Source organism: Drosophila hydei, unplaced genomic scaffold, assembly GCF_003285905.1.
Source record: "Drosophila hydei strain 15085-1641.00,03,60 unplaced genomic scaffold, DhydRS2 tig00000063-arrow-pilon, whole genome shotgun sequence".
Classification (NCBI taxonomy): Eukaryota; Metazoa; Arthropoda; class Insecta; order Diptera; family Drosophilidae; genus Drosophila; species Drosophila hydei.
The window spans coordinates 1,373,402-1,389,018 of NW_022045657.1; the positions used below are offsets into that span (position 1 = coordinate 1,373,402).

Sequence of the window (15,617 nt, forward strand, 5' to 3'; positions counted from 1 at the left end):
TACTCGCAATGGACAAGTCGAATGCAAAAGAATGCGACGCATTCGCGATTCGCAGCAAGCAAATGAAAGTGAAAAGAGCAATGTGACTTACAATTTGGATAACAAATTTAGCCTCATGTCAAATTATGTGCTAAAAATCTATTAATATTGACTAAGTTAAGAAAGTTTAATTATAGAAAGATTTTAACTTGTAGTGGAAATAAAAGGGTCCATTGTCGCAGTTAAATCATAAGTAAAAGTCGTGCTTCTTTGCATCTGAAATTAAATGGCAAAACAGAAAATGTAATTGAATCTGAAAAGTCTGAAGCGGCGCGTGCCAAGCACAAATATTTGTTTAAGGCTGGACTTAACGATGAACTATGGGTGACTTCTAGTTGTTAATCAATTGTTAATTGTTTGAAACTAAAACAAATTTTAGGAACTGGGCTTACAGGCTGTGCGGATGAGGCCTATCGACTTCCTGTCAGGCTGTAGGGACAATAATTTAAATTCCGACGAAATCCTTTACAATGTAGCGCAGTGTTACGCTTGAAAGCAGCGGCAAAGCCAACCGAACAGCCAAAAAGAGCGGCAACAACAATTCCAATAACAACAACAGCAACAACACGAACGATAGGACAGGCTCATAAAGCGGGCACGGCGCCAATCAATAAAACGAAACAACAGCGAAAAATGTGAGCATCAAATATTTGTAGGTCTCGGCCGGAGTTAAGATGTGGAAAATCCCCCAAACAGCCGCCGACCATTAAAAGCAAACGCTGTGGAAAATGGAAGCTGCCTCGGCTGACTCTGCCGCCTCTTAAATGAAATGCTACACGCTGTCCCCGCTTCCCACTTCCCGCCGCATAGGCCCATTTAGCAGGACGGCATTGAACGGGATTTGCTTGTAATAAAGTCAAACAAATGAAATAATTTCGACTGCAAACAATAAGACATAAATTTATATACAAGTTTATATACGTATTTATGTACATACACACACAAACACACACACACACACCCATATATACATGCTTCAAACAGAAGGATGCGCGCGTGAAACTGCCAAAGTTTTTGCTGGCCTTCGATAGTCGACGGCGTGGGTAAATTCTGGCATAGACAACAGGCTGACGGGTCGGTCTACACATTACGCATACGCACAGTTGGCCCCATTTTACCAAGAGCAGGGCGTCCATAATTCACAACACACGGCGCTGAGCCGCTGCCAAAATGAAGACATCGGCTACGTAAATTGGTTTAAGCTGACGGCGGGCAAGCGCCGCGCCACGCCCCACCCACCCACAGATGACCCATTGGCCAGGCACGAGTTGGCAGAGTGGGAGCGTAGCTTAGCCCGCACAACTGGGCTATCAGGCTTTTGGCCTGGCTAAGGAGCAGCCTCGCAATGCTTATGCCAAATCACGTACATTTTTGAGGCTCAGCAATAACAAGCGACGCCCACAGCCGCACCGACCCCACCTTGCCTCAGATATAAATCATTTAAATTAACAACTTTTGGTTTATTAACACAATTTATTGGCAGCGCTTTGTGCGGCATCAGCGCACAGCGTCTGTCCGAGCTGAGCGCTGTGCACGATTCGCCCCCCACACACAGGAACAGGTGGGTGTTTGCATGTGTGCTTTATGCTCTGCGCCTCATTGCCCCGCTGGCTCGATGATTTGTTGTTTGTTGGTGCAAACGATAATAGCAACAAATGAGCATTTATTGTTTTAACGGCCAAGACTCTTAAAGACGCGAGCCCCCAATTCGATATAAATTCATGAAGCATAAGCCATTCTACGCGATTTGCATAATTTGTTGGCGTTAAACAGAAAAGGCCGCCCTACTCAGAACAGAGTTATCGATTTGAGGACAGTTATCGATTTTCGAAGCGAGAAACTGTACCAACTTAAAAAAAAATTAACTATCGAAATATAAAGGCGAATAAGCGTCAGTGGCTATTACTTTCGTCCCATGACACGTATCCTATTTCAATTTAATTATTTTCCACAAGTAGACGACTTGCTGATAAGAAATCTAATTTAATCGTTCATCATTCAAAGTCTTAAATATATATTTCATTTTAAGTGTTTACTTTGATCTAATGCGTTTAAGTATTTGATACACGGATCTCATTCAGATTTTGGTGGGCTTTCATTCCTCTTAGCTGTTTATGTTTGTGGTAAAACATTGTTAGCAGCGGCTCTCCCCCACACATAGTGTGTGTGTGTGTGTGTGTGTGCTTGGGATTGTGTATGCGTGGTTATACGAGCACCACGAAGGCACGTGCCATCGAAATTTGAAAACGACTTGGCAATTGTTGGGTTACCCCACAGAGCACCTGTCTGTCTCCTCGCATAGCTTGGCAGTAACTAGGCAACCTTTACGAGAGCAGCGCATTAATCAGTCATTGATATCTTACGAAAGGCACGAAAAAACGTTAACAGGCGGAAGCAGAAGCCTCTCCAGCCCACTCAGCGGGTGTCTCCTCTCTCCTGCTTGCCTGTGGGGCTTATGTGCATATGCGATGCTAAGCAAAAGCGCCAAGCAGCAAGGGAAACGAAAAGAAAATATGATTGTTTTGCCTGCCTGGTGAAATTAAATTTTCTCCTTACCGGGCGGCTTTTGATTTTGCATTTAAATTGGCACGTGCCTCGTTGGCAAACAGCTGGGAGAAAGCCCAACGGAACTCCGGTAGCAAAGTTACTGCAGGGAGCTAGTGGCTGGGTGGTGCTCCAGTGGTGCAAACTGAAAGAACAACCGACTGGCGCCAAAAGGCTTTTACATTCTATATGATTATTTGACAGTTTTCCAATGCCATTTCGACTAACTCGGGACACAAAAAATGGCTCCCAGCTGGGAGTATCAAGTTATTTTAAAGCTAAGCCCTGCATTTGACGCAAGATTAAAGGTCAAATCTGAGCGTAAATATATCAGGCAATGAGGCTAAATGTCGAAGAGCTCCTCAAATTCAAGTAAATTGAGATTTAACGATTGTCAACTGGAAACGAGGACAAATTCTAAAGAAAAATTAATATTGTTAAACAAATTCTATAGAATGCTCTCAAGTATTGCAATTGTTATATAATTATAATAGACATAATAATTAAGTGTAATAAGTTGCTTAAGTTAGCGCTCTTCCAGCTATTCCATTCTTAAATATATTTGAAGAAGTATCTTTGAAATCGCCACAATTTGCATTCAAAGAGATTTACATATTCAGCTATTCACATTTATCTTATGTACTTCAATCTTACAGGACTGAAAATATAACAAAGCCTCAATCGTAATATATAATTGAAATAAATCGCTTGACAAACGATGTGTCTAGCAAAAAGTCGGAAAGCAAAATGCCAGCAACAAGAAAATGTATCAAAACGAAAGACAAAAGGAAAAAAATCGACGAGAGGAGAAAAAACTCTTAGCACTAATCATGAGCGGGTGCTAGGACGTACAAAAGCAGATATACACCAATCCTGACTGACCTAGGCTCAGACTGAAAGCAGTTCCAAAGTTGGGGCACACACACACACACACGCACTTACACACACTTACATATTCGCATTCACATGCGCACTCATGCTTCCTCTTCCAATTCCGATTTCGAATCCTCTTCCGCCTTCACACTGCGCTTCTATTGTGCTCAACGATTGGTTCAGCTCGAAGTTAAGTTTCCTTGCGTCACTGGACACCATCGATTAAAGGCCGAGGACAGCAGCGGGACACAGCGAGAAAGAGGGCCAGCTGTCGCCTGTCGACTGTCGACTGTCCCCTGTTATTGAAGCCGAGAGTTTATAAAGCTCTTCCGAAATGTTTTGACAAATGATTTTGTTTGTATTTTTCATTTCATCGAATTTGCCAACGGGCAACAATTGTGGCCGGGCCTCAACCTCAGCCGAGAGGACGCCAGAGCAGGGCGGGCGGCGGTGCAAATAAATAGATAGCTAACCGCCAACATTAGACGTTTGGTAACTTTTCGGGCTGGCCTCAAAATGTTGTGCACAGATCATCAACATTGATTTCCAACTTGAAACTCGGCTATCATCAACAATTTCCTCATCTTGATGTTGTCCCACTTTCAGAAACTCTTATAAATTGTGTGTCATTATGACTTTTCAAGTCTGCCCCGCTCGCTCGTCAACTTATCAAAAAAAAAAATACTTTAAGCAGGGCCGTCTCTTTAAAGTCTCTCTAGTTATTGTTGGCAAATATGTTGCTGTCAATTATAAAATATATCCCTTTACCATTTGGCAAGCCGAATTTAATCAGCGGATAAACAAAGTCAAGTGGTGCACTCGCAGCTACTACCAGCATATTTCCGCAATTACTATAATACCATTGGCATAATTAGTGAAACGAGCAAAAGCACAAATTCATAAATTTCAGTCGAGTCCAGTTATTGTAAATCCCAGAACACGCTCAAATTTCCCGAAACTACGTTGCCAGAGCCGCATGAGACACAACGCCCGCATTATCAATTTAAAATAATAATAACAAACGCAAATAGGAATATTTTACGAGATACGAATTATTTTAGATACGGGCGAGCTTTACGGGGGCTCAGCTTTACCCTGTTAGAATTAGAAACTTGGTCAAGCAGTGGCGTAGACAAGGGGGCGGTCTCATGGACCTTGGAATGTTCGAAGAAGGAAACTACAAAATGTAAGTATAACTGAACAGTCGTAGGAATGCACAACTTGGTTAATAGCTAGGATATCTGATAGTCACGCAATGCCAACTTATTCAACAGCTGCGGCTTTTATGCAAAATGATTCCAAATATTGGTCATGGTCACTGGTGATTACGAGTACGATTTTTGCATCGGGCCTTGCAATTGGTTTGGCACAACACAATTCGAATGGATTTTTGCCGTTAAGCATTTCATTTATATTATGTTAATATTCCGCACTGACCAGGTGACCGAACCGAACCTACCAGCCAACCACTCAACCAACCAACCACCCAACCAGCCAACCAAGCAACCGACCGACTGTCAATGCAAATTAAATTTGCAATCAACTGTAGTACGCCGGCATGAGTCCGGTATATACATATACAATATCGAAATCCGTAATGATTGACCAACACATCAAACCGACTGCAGATTTCATCAGTGACACTTCGTGTGGTTGAATTTAGGCTTAAAAATCATTTTTTGTGCTTAAAAGAGAAACAAATGAATGAGAGAATTCAATATTGATTGACTTTTGATTTAAGCTTGTATTCGATTCAATTATTGTTAACGATTATGTAATAACTCATATCAAATTACAACAACTAAGCTTTTCAGTTTGATATTTAAGCTTAAGAGTGCTTCGCCCTGTTATTAAGAAATTCACATTCAAACAGAATTAATATATATATATCTTATTATTATTCCCTCTGGCATGATGCGAAACTAATCTAATGAGTCAATAATACATAAATATATTCTAATCAAACGACAATTTGAAAGCAGTCGACTAACAGTACGTTCGATAAGGATACTCAACTCTGTGACACCCTATCTTAATGGCAAACACACCTTGAGCTCAGGTAATGCTGTCACAAGTAGAGCGCTATTTGTATAACTACAAAGATTCTGCTTCTTAATTTCTTTCAATTTCCAAATCAATTTACCGTCTATATACATTATCCGAAAATATCCATGATATCAATGAACTTGTCAATTTATCTGCATAAATCTGGTAGATCAAGCTACTTAATTATTACATATTTTCTAATTTGCATATTAAATAATTTATTAAATAAACGCCATTGGGGCTGCAAATGGCATACTTTAAATAAACATTGTTCCTAATTAAATAAAATAACAATGCAAAAAACATTCATAAATTCCAGAAATCTTAAATTATTTGAATTAAATGAAGCAACAATTAATAATACAAAAATATAATACACACATTATTACAATACACACATTAAATGTAGTATGTATGTATATATGTGAAGTGATATAAATTGAATGTGCAACAAAACTAAATGCTATGCAAAATGAAATTCATTGACCCCAAATGAATAAACCAAAAGCATATTTAAATAAAATATGCAAATAATGATGCAGTGCATAAATACAAATACTGTTGCAGCTACCTACGCACTCTATATATATATATTTATATATATGTTAATAAGCATATATGTATATATTTTCGGAATATATTTTTTAAATAATTTATGTATATGCATTTTGCTCTTTCACGGCAATGAACAGATTTTATTAAAATACAGCTTTACCTCTGGCGCATTGCATATTTAATACATAAAGTAAATACAAATATCTATGAGCTTAATATATATATATATATATATATATATATATATATATAAATGTATATAAATATACACGTATACATAACAGACGCAGAGATGCATAGAAATCAAGTGAAATGCTCAAAAAAAAAAAAAAACAAAAAAATACAACAAAAATGCTGAAAAATTCTGGAACAAATGCAGCCGGCGGCTGACTTTTCAAAGTTTTGGCTAAAATGTAAACACGTAAATGTCGGAAAAACGTAAAATCATGTTCTAAATATACACAAATAGCGCTCACGAGCACGAACAAATCAAGAGACTGAGAAAGTGAGAGAGAAAGAGCACGAGAGAGACGAAGAGAGAGAAAGCGAAACTGAGAGCAAACCTTTCAGAGAGTAAGTGCAATGCATGGGTTGTTTAAGATGACTCGTCATACGCTCGATTTGTATTGATTTTCATATTGTAATCATGTGAAATTTTCAGAAAATACAATATCAAAATGCTATGATCAAAATTGTATGCCCTAATCTATCTATTATATATAAAAAATAAATAAATATATTGAATAAAAGAAATCTTTAAATAAATATATATAATTCTCTAAAATACAACTGACAAAATATACTAAAAATAGTTCCAAAAATATATTAAATTTTAATGAGCTCTAATAATTATCAGAATGCTCCAGCTAAATTAAAATAATAAAAAATAAGAAAAATCGAAATAAAAGAGTAAATTTCTCATAAATAATGAAATTAGACTGCGAGCAAGGCTCGTCAGTAAAAATATTATGATGAATAACAGCCAATATATGTGTGTGTAAGGGGACAAATCTGTTGTTAAACTGTTTCCTACCCACAATTTTACAAGTGTTTTCGTTAGTAAAAATATAATTTTGTGTAGGTTTCGCTGACATGTCCAAAAGAGATTTGAACAGCAACAGCTGCACAGCATCCACTTTGGAAAATTCGAAACGAGTCGCAAAGAACATTTTGTCGACGATCAGTGCGCGAGAGTGCGTCGTCGAGCGAGGACCCCAAAATAAAATTAGAAGAGGCGGAAAAGCTGAAAAGTCGAAAAGTCGAACGGGAACCAACGGGAACTGTGTAGCCAAGTGAAAGTGTGAGAGTTATTTATAGAGCGTGCACATATAGACGCCTGTATACAGACACAGTTGGCTAGAGAACAGTCCACATATATTGTTGGGTTACAAACAACTGCAGCAAAGCGAACACACAGACAAAATGACGGACGTGCCGGAGCCCGTGCGCAAGTGCGCCAATCTCTTGAAGGGCACTCGCAGCGATACCGAAAAGTTTGCTGCCCTCTTCATGGTCACCAAGCTGATGAAGGGCAAGGACTGCAATACGGCTGGTAAGCAGCTGCTCTTTGAGGCTATCGGCTTTCCCTTCCTGCGGAAGCTGCTCGTGTCCAAGGACTTGCCCAGCGATTGCCCACCACTGGTATACAAGAGCGTCGCCTTGTCCATACTGACGGGCTTCTGCCAGGAGGAGGAGCTGGCCACGCACAAGGATATCATAGATGCCATACCCACGCTGCTGGAAATCGTGGAGCAAGCTGACGATGAGGACTATGAGGATAATCTCATTGTGGTAAGCGAGGCGTACAGCTGCCTCAAGAGCATCGCCAGCTATGAGCCAGGCCAACAGGCTCTCTTGGCCACTGGCGCCATACCCAAGATGTCGCAGATATACTCGGCGCAGAGCTTCCAGACCGATGAAGCACTGCATCTGATTGTGCTGCTAGTAAAGCAATTTGGCGTGGCCTCCTGGCCAGAGGATCCCACCGCATTCCATGCACTCATTCAGCGCATTGCTCTGGACATGGAAACGGATCACACGGAACGCAAGTACGAGCTGTGCCGCATACTAGCTGACATCTTGATCACTTGCCGGCGCGAGATTGTGCTGAACTCCTTGGATGGCCAGATCTGGCCAGAGAGCTTGTTCAAGGGCTGCGGCGATATACTGAAAGCCAAGATCGGACCCAAGCAGAGAGATCCAGCGCTGCACTTGATAGCTACCACGCTGCAGGTTCTGGGCATGCAGTGGGCTTTCATGGACGATCAGAAACAGTTCTTCCTGATGCTGCTCCAGCTGGCGGCAATTGAGGTGCGCATGCAGATGGACGAGAAAAAGCTTGAGACGACCTTCAAGCAGGCGGAGCTGCTCACCTGTTGCTTTGTCATACTGGAGCAGTGCATCGAGTATATGGCCAGCGATCAGCTGGATCTGGAGCCCAAGGAGAAGCAGACTACCTACACAGCGTTGAAGGGGGCTTTCAACCAGGTGATGGCCGTGCTGACTCGCGTCAGCCAGGACAAGATCAAAGACAGTGGCAATGCACGAGACAAGGCCTTCATCATAGCCACGGTACGCATATTGTCCGCTTGGCTGGCCCAGGAGACGACCGCCATGCGGCCGGCCATTTACAAGCTGCTGCCCTTCATGCTCAAGATTGGCAATGAGACCTTCCATGAGCTGAAGGCCTGGCGTGCTGGCCCACGCGAGGGCAGCCCACCCGTCGACATTCTGCGCGTCATGATGCCCGCTTTGTGCCACTTTGCCGTCGAGGATGAGGCAAGGCGCGTGTTATTCACGCACAAGCAGGACGAGGTGCTGCTGGAGGCCATCGAACTGTACTTCAGCATTGCCCACTGGAAGCGGCCGCCCATACCTCGAGCAGAGCGCCTGAAGCGCATGAATGAACCGGATCCGGTGCCCACGCCGGAGCAGCAAGCACAGATGAAGGAGGCGCGCAGTGCCATTGTTGCCCTGTGCAACATTCTCATGAACTTTACGGTGCTGGAGCCCAAGCGGGCCGAGGATGCGCCCACTTTTGCCAATCTGCTGAAGTTTGTGGTGGAAAATCTGCCCGAGCTGAAGGATACGCCCGACAATCTGGTCATCCATGGCAACCTGGCCGTGCTGGGTCTGCTGCTGCTGAAACAGCAGTCCAAGAAGGTCAAACAAAACGATTTCTCCATATGTCGTTACATCCAGGCCACCATACGCTTCCTCTGGGATGCCTACAACATCGACGAGAGCAACGATCCGACAGCTCTAGTGGTGTCCATTGCCTATAAGGGCTTCTGGTCGGACATCTCCGAGCTTTGGTTCCTCGGAATGCAGACCATGTGTGGTGTGCTGCCCCTAGTGCCTTGGATCTCCGAGTTCGCTCTCGAGTCCGGCTGGGCTGAGGGCATCGTGAAGACGCTAAAGAAGGTGAAGATTGGCACGCTGCCTGCCAATGTGAAGTCCGCCTACGAGGACTTCCTTTCCCAGCTGGTGGATGTCAATGCCGACGTTGTGGCCGTGCTAAAGAAAGCCGATGCGCTGCGCGTTTGCCGCAATCACAGAATGATGGACCTGGGCAAGAAGCTCTTCGGCGATTAGATCTACAGATCTATAGAATTACTTTAGGAAACGTTTCCTCAACTATTTTTGTATGAGCTTTGTTTTTTTATATCTTTTATCATTCGGTGTATTCTCTCATTTTCTCAATCTCTTTTTATGTGGGCATTTGTGTGTGTGTTGGAACGTGACGTCACGGTTTCATTTTGATATAAAAAAAAAACAAGAATATTTAGAGGAAAACTTTCGCTTGCCGAAGGCGATACAGAAAAATATTTTATATGCACTTTTACGCTGTATTCGAAAACTATTTTAATATTTAAAACTCATTTAGAATGAAAACAAAACGATTTACAATAAATTTCACTTTCAAAACAGTTGCCAGTTGCCAGTTGCTCGTCATTCATTCAAGTTTACGGAAAATATAGATATAAAACAGATATACATATATATCTATATATATTATTTGGATTAGTTCTTGTTTTTGAACAATACACACACGTCACCAATTCAGTTTGGTCTGCACAATCGAGGGCACATCAGACAAAAACAAGTCAATGTTGTATAGTGCATATGAAATTGTGGGCGCAGTTCAACGAAATTATAAATAAATTATAAATTCAAGCAACATATCAATTTGTATTCATATAAAGCCCTATTGAAGGTCAGATACTAAAAAAAAGTTTATAGATAAATTCAATTGATGTACTCTAAATTGAATAATTTATAAATTATATTTGACTTAATGCCAATAAAAAAACAGAAATCACGTGGCAATTATATCTATTTATTAAGCATTATAATTTTTTCTATATGGTTTTCCTGTTCCGTACCGCATTATTGTTTGAACTGTGTAATTTGTGCAGCATAATTCTCCTTTAGAGCTCAAAATAGCTCCCTGCTTGATAAGCAAACTCATTGAACGCTGCAAGGACATCGCTTAGTAGTGCGTATACGTAATATGCACATGTCAAACAGCTTGTTAAAACAAAGACTGTGACAGCAGCAGCAGCTGCAGCAGCAGCCAAAGCCGTCGATAAATCTCCTATAAATCTTGAGGCATTGCGACAATTTTCCCATGTGTGTGTATGTGTGGGTGTGCTCTTATCCTCTCATCCTGTCGACAGGCTCAGAAAATATTACACGAAAAGCATTGCTCAATCGCATGATAACGACCCTCACTTTATCCCCCTTCGAGCAGCCAGTGCCGTGTGTTTGCTTTTTATTACGATATAATATTTTATTGTATACTTTTAGACGTTTGAATATTTGGTTGAGCGCCCGTAAGACGTACGGCAAAGGACATGTGGTCGGGTCTGCCGCCTACCTTTTGCATTACCCTTTTCTTTCCTTTTTCTTTCTATTTCATTTTTTAGCCCGCTACAAAATGTGTAAATTTGTTGGGTTAATGGGTGGAAGTGCGGCTGCCTTGAGCGCTGTGGATTTCAGCTATTTGTGCATTTGACAAAGGTAATAAAAAGGGACATTTGGCTTTTGGCGCCGACTGCTTGTTGATGTTTACCCAGCTTCGGGCTGTAAAATATTTTACATTTGTCCCACTCAACTTTTGTTGCCTTTCTACTTTTCGTTTGTTTTTTTTTTCTTTTTTCTCTACTCGTTAAAGTTTTAAGTAAACCTTTTATAGTTTTAGGCGGCCAGAGAAACCACTTTTGTTTACTTATCATTTAAAAATAGAGAAACATATATAGTTTATTTATTAATTTTCAAAATATTTTCTTTTACTTACTATATATGGTAGTGAAGTATATATAAAGATATATAACTAAACAAGCCTGAATTTTAGCATTTTTCTAAACTAGATTAGATAATTATAATGCATAGCTCTCTTCATCCCGCATCGCTTACCGATAAGAAAAAATTAACATGAGTCGCATGAGGTGCACCGTTTCGTTTTCACTTGAATTGCATGGAATTGTGTCATCTGGTTCAAGCGATCTGGCCATAAAATATCAGTGAGTTCTTCATTTTGATGCCCCCACTACACTCAGCTTTAAGCAAGCTTTACAGATAATCTTTTTATTTTCCTATCTATTTCTGTCGAAAAACAGAGAAGACGTTAGAGTTGTGCAATAAATACACCGAAATATCGATAGTATACCAATAATACTGCAATTTAAATACTGCAAACGGCGGAAATGAAAACATTCGCCTATCGATAAAAGCTTCACGTTGCAATAGAGATGTCTAATAACAAATTACTTAGTTAAGAAGGAAAGTTAAAGCATAGTTGTTAATTAGCAAATAAACTGCTGACTACACAATAGTTGCTCACTAAATGTCATTCAGTCTTGATGAGCAAAATGAAAAAGTAGATAAATGTTCGCCTTGCTATTTTGTCTGTTGTCGATGCTCGATAGTAATACGAGTTTTTTGTCGCCTCTGCAAGAGGGTTTACAACAAGCACTGCAACAAGTTGAAGTTATCTTGATTGCAATTAGTAGCCGGCTTATACATTGTAGCTGCGTTAATGAAAAGAAAACAAAAGAAATTTGCTGGGCTGTCAATGGTTCTTTGTTGTATGGGTGTGAGTGTATACCATAGCAACATGTAACGTTGTTTTTGCTGCGGCAACTGTTGGTGTAGTTGATGGCACTTCATGCAAGTCTCCTGTTCCTCGTTTTTTCTTCTCTTGACAAGTCTTTGTAAGTTGCGTAATCATTTTTTAAAACAGCAAACTTACTAAGCTGTACACTCAAGTTGAGCTCATTTATAGCGCAATAGCAGGTAAGTGCCGATAAGGCTTGCATAAATTAAAAGTTTATGATTGTATTTCTTTTTGAAACTACTTTAAAATCTCATTACAAAATTAGCTAACTATCGGCTGCATATGCTGTCCTGCTATCGATGGTCGTTTGGCACGCTGTTTTATGGCACCGTTTTGCCTGCTGGTTTGGCTTGATTGAAAGTAAACATTATGTTTTATAATGCTAAAATATCATAAGTAAGTACCAATAAAAACCAATATATGCATAATCAACTGTTTTGAAGTACGCTCTCGATTCGTTCTCCCCAAGCACAACAAATGCACGCTCCATGGCAGGGATTTTATGTGATTTTGATTGCCAGCAGATTCAATTGTCATTGCCACTTGTTGGCATTCGAGAAGTTTAGAACCCGCCGTCACAGGCACTGCAAAAAGCAATCGCACTAAGTAAAAAGGGTGGAAAATGCACGCACGAGCGAACGCGCTTGTGTACACATTCTGGACCCGGAACCGGATCAGCACCCCACCCAGATTCGGCACCGTCTCCGATTCTGGACAGCTCTCGCAGCATACGATAACGAGAAATAAAGAAAATCCTGCACGCGAATTTCCAATTGCGACGATTTCTGCTTCAAAGCCATTCCGTAAAATGCCATAATTGGGGGTGCTAATGGAATCAACTCAATATTGATGGTGGTATACAAAAAGAATATACTATAACTTGACGCTTTATTTAAAATTGGTTTAGCTTTCAGCATGAACGGACCCCAGCAATTCGAAATTAATTTACTCTTCATATGCGGCTGACCCCCCACCTCAGCTGGAGGCTACAGAACAGTATCACGCAGCTGCGAACAGTTCATAAATTATTCAGGACACTTGACAGCTGCTAGTGGCAAATGTTCCTGTCCCAACACCAGCTCCTGCTGCCGGCCAATGTCTCCTATTAACACGTGTACCTGATTTGTGCGCTCTTATATGCTAAATGATTCTACCTATCTGTCAGTTTAATCATAAATTTATTTGCTACAACTAAGAAGTGATTGTATTTGGTAACTATATCAACTATATTAACTATATTTATTCAATATATTAGAAAACTGTTATATTGCACTAGTATGACTACAGATTGTAAATGATATAAAAGAATATTCTTATAGTAAGCCTTTGCTATAATATAAATAACACATCTATTAATAGAAACTTGAGCTTGGTTTGCGCCTTTGTAAGGTCGTTAATTAGTTGGCCTTTGGAAAGTTTGCCAGGTACACTTTGAGTGTCTTAAGTTTTCCCCTTTTTGCCAGCTGGCAGGTACAGGGGCTGACCTTGGCAAAGATTTTTGTGTGATCAATGCGCAGGCATGCCAGAAATTTTAATAGCTATCAATTGTGAACGATTCATTGAACTTGGGTTATCAATTGCAGGCAGGGCAACGCTGTGCAGCTGGTAATTAAATTTGTCATAGCATCCAGATGCCAAGCTCAAAACGAAGGCGGCAATGTGGAGGGCTGGGTGGTTGAGTGGGCGGTTGTCACGCGCCTTTTTGAACAGACGCCCAAAAGTAGGCAATAATTTACAGTGGCAGCCAAAGAGAAATTCTGCCACAACTTTCACCAATGCGACGCTCTCTTAACTTGGATCTCTTAAGAGACAAAAGCTGTTTCCTGTCACACGAAAAGCTCTCCTCGCCGGCTTGCTATAAATGAGTGCTGTGCGCGAGCTTTTTGCCCAAGTTTGTTGTTGTCCGTTTGGCTGGCGCCGTTAATGATGCGTTAAATTTAAATGGCCATAACAATTAATGATAATTGCCTTTGAAGTTATTGTTAATAATATGTTTGAATTTTACAAGAACAACATTAACATGCCTCATCTTTATTTGTCCGCTTTAAGATTTGACTCTTTCTTGTCTTGCCGTAAGCATGGCGGAAGTCTTTCACATCAAGCGCACAGTTAAAAGGTGATTAATTTTTAAGCACTCATCCATCTTTGTGTCTGTACTCCATTTTCACTTTAAGTTCCTGAGTAGAGACTCTAAGTGCAGTTAAACTTGAGATTGTGCTAAGAAAGTTTTAAGTTTTACTTTGAGTCTTAATTATAATAACCACCTTGATTGGCTACAGAGTGCTTACTATATACACGGATAAAACATGAAATTACACTTTTTATTTTGTGTGAAGTGAGGTTTTTATCAAACAAGTTGCCAACATTGCCATCAAACCTTAGATTAAACCATATGTATTTCAATAAAGTGAGTAATCAAACCTCTTCAGGAGCGCCTCGAACAATTTGTCCATCTACTAGGCTATAGTCGTCCCAACCTTCCTTTATGGAATATCTTTATGGTACTTTGCGGCGCGGACTTCAAGAAATAAAATTTAAATTCTACTGAAAAGCAAATTAATGCCTTTTGATTTGAGCTATGAGCCATGGCCAAGGATTCGGAAAACTAGGTTAATGAAAGAAAATTGAAGTTAGAGAGTCTGGTAGGCATAGTTGTTTTTGTTTTGATTAACTTTCGATTGGTTTTGGAACTTCTCTTTCACATACAAATAAAGCAATTACAAGAGCTCAAGCTCTCGCTTTGCTACAATAAAAATTGAGTCCTTATTATTTCGCTGCTTATTCAAATGGCGAACAATTGAAATTGCGTTTATTACTTTTAGTGCACTTTTGCAGCTTATTAAATAAATTTGAAGAGCTTCCCCTTGAAGCATTTAAAAACAGCACTTGCCGCATCTTGACCTTTGTAATCAAATACAATTGAAACTGTGCCGAGCACCTCACTCCATCTCCAGCTCTCTGCCTCACTCATTCAATAACCATTCGCCTTTCGCCATTCGGCATGCATTTCAATAAAACGAATATCAAAGCTAAGTAAGAAGTGGAGGGGGTCGGCCAGAGAGAGGTTGCTGCATCATGGGGCAAGTTGAATGCTAACGGCACACGAAGAGCTGCCCCCAAAGAGTGCACTTGTTGCCATTCGAAAATTGCTTTCAAAAAGGAAAAGACTTTCGACAGGTAAAAAAAACAAATAACTCATATAAGCCATAAATTATATATGTAGGTGCACACACACAAATAAACATTTGTATATTTTGCCTTACTTTTCGTTTATGGATTACAATTCATAACCGATTTCCTTTGTTATATTCAAATTGAATTTCTGGTCGGTACACGCTGCGTATGCGTAACACTAAAACTACTTGGAAAGCACCTGGATTGTCCAGCATTGCCTGACATTGTCTGGCAACGTCAGGCCGTGTCTGGCAACTCCTCCTACAGT

General features: G+C 40.5%; 1 protein-coding gene across 1 annotated transcript; it reads left to right on the forward strand.

Moving 5' to 3' along the window:
- Window positions 1–7,418: 7,418 nt before the first annotated feature.
- LOC111592384 (neurochondrin homolog) lies at window positions 7,419–9,917 on the forward strand. Its single transcript, XM_023304558.2, has one exon. It carries the CDS (start codon window positions 7,480–7,482, stop codon window positions 9,649–9,651), a length of 2,172 nt encoding a protein of 723 aa, XP_023160326.2. The 5' UTR covers window positions 7,419–7,479; the 3' UTR covers window positions 9,652–9,917.
- The last annotated feature ends 5,700 nt before the right edge of the window (window positions 9,918–15,617 follow it).

Excerpts from the sequence above, each read along its gene's own strand:
- LOC111592384 (XM_023304558.2), top strand. The coding sequence starts at position 7,480 with ATGACGGACGTGCCGGAGCCCGTGCGCAAGTGCGCCAATCTCTTGAAG.